Source organism: Sinocyclocheilus anshuiensis, unplaced genomic scaffold, assembly GCF_001515605.1.
Source record: "Sinocyclocheilus anshuiensis isolate Anshui unplaced genomic scaffold, SAMN03320099.WGS_v1.1 scaffold379, whole genome shotgun sequence".
Lineage (NCBI taxonomy): Eukaryota > Metazoa > Chordata > Actinopteri > Cypriniformes > Cyprinidae > Sinocyclocheilus > Sinocyclocheilus anshuiensis.
Genome location: NW_015552574.1, coordinates 548,249 through 554,369, shown reverse-complemented (window position 1 = coordinate 554,369; position 6,121 = coordinate 548,249). Strand labels below are relative to the sequence as shown.

At 39.7% G+C, this 6,121-nt stretch overlaps 1 protein-coding gene across 1 annotated transcript in view; it reads right to left on the bottom strand.

Annotated features, from left to right (window-relative positions):
- Nucleotides 1–6,121, bottom strand: part of LOC107665116 (protein capicua homolog) — a 23,216-nt gene continuing 17,095 nt past the window's right edge. The window contains exons 13-18 of the mRNA XM_016455873.1: nucleotides 5,685–5,857; nucleotides 5,430–5,554; nucleotides 5,048–5,049; nucleotides 4,126–4,257; nucleotides 3,908–4,033; nucleotides 1–2,679 (exon numbers count right to left, since the gene is read on the bottom strand). Of these exons, the coding sequence (XP_016311359.1) occupies nucleotides 2,408–2,679; nucleotides 3,908–4,033; nucleotides 4,126–4,257; nucleotides 5,048–5,049; nucleotides 5,430–5,554; nucleotides 5,685–5,857 (830 nt within the window). The 3' untranslated portion in view covers nucleotides 1–2,407. The remainder of the gene's footprint in view (nucleotides 2,680–3,907; nucleotides 4,034–4,125; nucleotides 4,258–5,047; nucleotides 5,050–5,429; nucleotides 5,555–5,684; nucleotides 5,858–6,121) is intronic.

Sequence of the window (6,121 nt, the reverse complement as noted above, 5' to 3'; positions counted from 1 at the left end):
TTGTGTTAGGTCTTTAATTTTTTCAATAATCTCGTTTAGAAATATTGCACATGGTCAACATGCCTGTTGATGAGTTTACACTCACCTTTCTCACTCTAAAACTCCTTCTCCAACGTAAAGACAGTTTATTGGATACGCAATCATAAGGTGTACACGCATACATGTGCAGGTATGTGTGTGTGTGTGCAAGCATTTGTCTGTCGCTGGGGGAAGGGAAAGAAAGGGCAGATAATAATCAAGTTCAGAATCGAGCTGAATGGTTACATATGCCGATTTCTCCTCGCGCACGTCAGTAGCCACCGGTTTTCAGGCATATGCTAACAGTCTTTTAATGTAGTGCCACTGCATTTTCAGGAGGGAAAATATGAATAGCATTTGCTCGGGAGTAAGTTTGATTTGTCAGGGTGCATGTAATGTTTAAGTACATACGCTCGCACACACACAGACATCTGTATATCATGGACATATAGAAATATATTGGTATATTTATACATTTATATTGTCACACATTCAAGTGAAGACTGAGTAGCATTTTTATACTCATCACTCCTTCTCCTTCAGCAAAACCAGACGCAAGAAAGTGCTAGGTTACATTTTTTTTTAGTTTGTTCAGTTTGGATTTCTCTCTCGATACTCATTGATTTTTCCCCCCACTCTCCTTTCAATATATGTATATATATATTTTTTTTATTACAGCTTCTACAGTGAAAATCTATGGCACTAACAGGTCACTCCTCTACTTCAAAAAAAAATTCCCACCCACGTCCTATTGCACCAATGAAAGAAGAGGCAGAGTAAGAAAGAGGAGATCCTGAGAAATGCCGCCCCAGCGCTGGTCTCGGGTCAGCTTTCCCTTGCGTAATCCCGAATCGAAATGGTCGTCGCAGACTACAAAGCTTACTCTGACTCCAGACCAGCGCTTAAAGTGGCACTTTCCATCAACACTTGGGTTAAAAGTCTTAAGGAGATGAAAAAACAAGGGCTTTCCTTACGGGATGCGGAAAGGGAGAATCGAACACAATGGAACAAAGTCGTTGGTTAGTTTTTAAATATCTAAAAACAAATACTTTCCTGATTTAAACCATGGTCTAGGACCATATATTGTGCAAACACCTGATTGAAATATAAAAAAGCAAGAAAGAAACAAGGAAAAGAACACAGAGAGAGCCTCGTGCCCACCCTCTGCCCCCCTCCCCAGCCATCACGGTTATATATATATATATATATATACAGTGTACAGGGAAAAGCCTAAGTCGGTGGCCAGAGAAGAGGAGCTTCAGCTAAGAGGCTAAACCAGAGGTTTTTTTTCTTTTCGACGTAATCGCTCCAACACTTAGATAGCTGGATTAGTCCATGCTGAAAATATTACTAGAGGAAGAAGAAGAAGAAGAAGAGAGGCGCAAGCTAATACAAAATAGGATATCAGTCAGTTCCACCGTTACGACACAACAACAAAACGACAAAGCATAACTACACGTTGATTCGAAGAGGGGTAGTGTCTCTATTCGTTTGCGTCTTCTTTTCGAGGTTAGGACAATGTTTTCCTCTCTCGCTTTTGAGTGTGCTGTGTTGTTGTTGTTGTTGTTGTTTATGCGATTGTGGCGGTCGCCGTAGCCTCTGTTTTCTGCTCCGCTGGTCTACGTGATTACGAGTCTCGAGTTTGTTGCTTCTGGGACGAAAACCAAAAAAAAACCTGTGAATTTACAGCCCGTGCTGAAGAACAGTAACAGCCGATGCATGTACCCCGTCACGGGGGAGTAACATTCGCACGAAGACCCTTCTCCTCCCCCGGCTATTGCTTTCCTCTGTCTCTCGGTCTTTACAAATGAAAGTGCAAGCGCATTTGTACCCCCTCCCCCACAACCCACCCCATCCCCGTTTTGGATTGAAAGTTACCGGTACCTCAAACAGTCTAATTTCTCGTCTAAAACATTCAGTCCATTCGATAAAAATCTGTGCTGGCCCCACGCAGGGGGCTTTACTGAGCGTGTGCAGACAGGCTGGTTTGGTGCTGCCTGTGGTGCAGCATTGAAGGGCTCTAAAATTCCGACAGAAAGTAAAGCCACGCCCTAATGCAGAGGTGGACCAATGACGGCCTAACACGAGTGGCATATGCAAATGAGTGCGACCTCATGCGCTCCTTGTGCAAGTCGTTAATGTGTGAAAGTGATATTATTATGTAATTGCATAAAGTGTGTGTGCGTGTGTGTGTGTGTAACTGTGCATAACAACAGAACATCAACGAAGTGAACGCAATGGCAATGAAATCAGTTCGATTAGGAACGAAGCAAAATCCACATAAGTGCTGCACTGTATATCGCCAGCGGAAATGGGTTTACACATTTCTAGAATCCATCCCTACATTCGCCTTTCATTCTTTCGTTCCGCTCGTCTCCTCTGTCGTTCTTCATCTCGACTCCTGCGGATCGGCCGCGTCTTTCTTTGGCTCTTCCGTGGCCCTGCCCCTCTCGTCCGCTTCGGAATTCTCCCTGGCCGCTGAATTGGATGGTCCGGGAGTAGAGGCGGAGTCAGAGCTTCCAATGGCCACGCCTCCCATGCTTTCAAAACTGCCGGCAGTCTGCATGATCTTCTGCCTTACCTCGCGGATCTTCAGCTGCAGGCACACCTTGCTGGGAAACGTGTCCGAGTGGCGAGCTTGGAAGGCAGCTGTGGCTTGCGCTGTACCAGAAAGAAAAAAAATATGCAAGTTAAGTTTTGCCTTCACAACAATGGCTGATTGCATATCATTGAGCCTCTGAAGCGATGAATTTGATAACTGTACAATTTTGTTTTGAAAATTTTTTATATTAATTATAAAAATTTAATTTATTCATTCATAAAAATTTACTTTTTATCATACATTTCGCGATTTTGAGTTTATATCTCACAATTCTAACTTTATATCTGGCTTTTTCTCAGAATTGAGATGTAAAGTCAGAACTGTGGTACTTTTCTGAATTCTGAACTCTGAATTCTGGTGGAAACAAACTTTCATAGTTTAATTAGTTACATTTAATTAATTTTCATAGTTACATTTTTAAAATTTAAATTTTAACATTTAATTAATTCCTGTGATTTTAGCAGCCATTACTACGGTCTTCAGTGTCACATGATCCTTCAGAAATCATTCTTAAATGCTAATTTGCTGCTCAGTTATTTCTTACTCTTACCAATGTTGTAAACAGTTGCTTCTTAATATTGTTGTGGAAATGTTGATGTTTTTTTTCAGGATTCTTTGATGAATAGATCATTCAAAAGAACAGCATTTATTTGAAATTGACTTTTTTTGCTCAACAGAAGTATAAATTCAATGGACCCTGTGTACAAGATTGTGATTGTCGCGTTTCACTGGACATCAGCATCATAAAAATAATAATAATAAATAATAATTCCTTACATTTATATAGCGCTTTTCTGGGCACTCAAAGCGCTTTACATAGAAAGGGAGAATCTCCTCAACCACCATCACAAATCCTTCCAAATGTTTTATATTTTCATTTTTAAAAAAGTGTATGTACATTTATAACACTATACTTTGTATTATATTACCTTTGCGTCAAATTACAAAAAAATTGTTAACACTAATGCGAGAGTGTTTCTAATGCAGCGGCTACGGGAGTGACGGTTAATTTGACATCGTTCTCTCTTCTGACTGCCGTTCTCACTCTCTCTATTTTTTTTTCATTTTATCGAAAGTCATGAAAACACTATCGTGGAGTTTTCTTTTGCTATTTGAGCAAATGGGAATGCAAAAAAATATATATTTGTGGTACTCTCCCTTCACTGCTATTGAAGTTTACCCAACTATGATGACTTCCTCTGCTGAGAAACCCGGAAATGTGAAAAGTGTCCATTCAAGTCAAAAGTCTGGCTGTGCTATACTGAGAGATGGTTAACTTGATGTTACCTGAGGGGAAGAAGCCGTGCTCCTGGAAGAGCTGCATAACGAGCGCACGCCGCTGGTCCAACATCCTACGCAGAGAGGAAGGTGGCACACGGTCCGACTCCTCCGAAATATGCTCTGTCTCTCCAACTGATAAACACAAAAGATAAGAAAACACACATGAATAAATATTTTTATGCATGGGTTCATGAGACTGAGTTTAAGCATAAAACTGAGCCCACCAGCCCTGTCGAAGGTAAAGATGTCCCCTTCACACTTGGCAGCACTCTTGGGTGTGTTGGGCTCTGAGCTGCAGCTGGACAAGCGGCAACTCTTCCTCCGTGGTGAACTGGGGTCGTCGGCGGAGTCTAGATCTAAGGAAGGAAAGAAAAGGTTATGAAAGGAGGGACCAAAATTTCTCTAGCTTGCTTCCCAATGTAGTTGTCTACTAAACCTGGCATCGTATATTATTGGCTCTTTGATAAATTGCTTTTGTTCCTCTTTTGTAAGCCGCTTTGGATAAAAGCATCTGCTAAATGCATGAATGTACATGTGATTGTCTGAGAAAAACATGGTATTTGACTTTGCAATTTCTCATTATATTTAGGCCCCGTCCACACGGAGACACGTTTAGCTGTATACGCATACACCTTAGTTAGACTTTTGATGACTGCAGCGCCACGCAGCGCGTTCTCAATAAAGAACTCTGCTGAAGATACCCAAGAGTCTCCTGGTCTCTGCTTCGACGAGGAAAAAGTTTCCTACAGTAGCAATGCATACTAGGCATAAATGGTGCACTACAGTCAGTTTTCCCTTCCAGGTCAAATACTGTCATGGCTGAGCAAATGTTTGAAGAAAATCTTGAAGTAAATTAGTAAACTGTAGCTAGATAACAGAGTAATATCAAATATATGTCAAAAATATTTGAAGGTCCACTGCCACCTTGAATACTAAGATGTGTTCATTTTACAGTAACGCAAGTATATTCAGTATATAACATTGACCACATGCTTGCAACACACTGGCTAAAAATATAATGCACCTGTGTACATACACATATTACGTTTTTTGGCCGCATGGTGATACTGTTACATCGTTTGTGTCACTGGCTTTTAACTATTGTTGTTATTGTTAACTTAAACTGGTCTTTATTGATTGAATTACAGCTGAAGTAAAGCAATATATATTAGATAAAAAATGTCAACTTTAAGCTGGACCTTTAAATCAAAAACTACAAAATCAAGACTTTGTAAAAGAGCATAATAGGACCCCTTTTAATCTTAAAAATTTAAACGTGAAAATGAAAACGAGAAATGTTGCCTGGCAACTAACTGAAATAAACAAGTTTGAGTTGAAGTGCTAATATTACTAAACTACAAATAAAATAAAAATAAATTAAAGCTAAATAACAAATTATTAAAAACAAACAATTAAAAGAATGAAAACAGAAAATATAGAAATAAAAGCTAATTAATTATATAATAATAAATACTATAAATGGTATACTAAAAACTGCTCTCGACTGATCATGGGCAATGCCACTCACTTGTCACCAGCATCAGTGGTGTTTTTCAGTGGAGGTGGTCGGAACTTGGTCTTTTTAACTGAAGGGGGGTCAGTCTGCAAAGGGGGTGGTGGGGGGTCCAAAACAGAAGCTTCCCTGCGTCCTGCCTGAAAGAAGAAATAAAACAAAAGGTGATTATGGAAGAATGTGGGGATCTGAATCTGCACAGTTCAGTTTCATATGAAAACTGTTTGAATTTAGTAAAGTTGGATTGTACAGCTGAGAAAAGCGTCTTACCTCTCGACTCTCGTCTTTGCTGTTGATCTCAGCTTGACTCTCTGTCTCCCCTTCCATCGCTCTTGCTCTCTCAGCTCTCTCTGTTTGAGACGGGTCCCCTCCTACGTCTCTCTCAGACTCTCGCTCCATTTTGCTCCCTTTCTTTCCATCCTCCTTCCCTTCACAATGCTGACCTATTGAACATTTCGAACATGACTTTGAACATGAGGGACTGCAAGAACATACAGTAATGCAAATGCTTAATCAATATTTAATGACAACTGCTGTTAAAGATCTTGAAATAGCCATAACATCTATTTTGTAGTATCTTTTGAAGTATCGATGGGTAGTATAACCAAAAGCTAATATTAATCGTGATAAATAAATATTTTTGTAGATTTGTGTATTTTTTTTCAGGATTCTTTAATGAATAGAAAGTTTAAAAGAACAGCATTTAT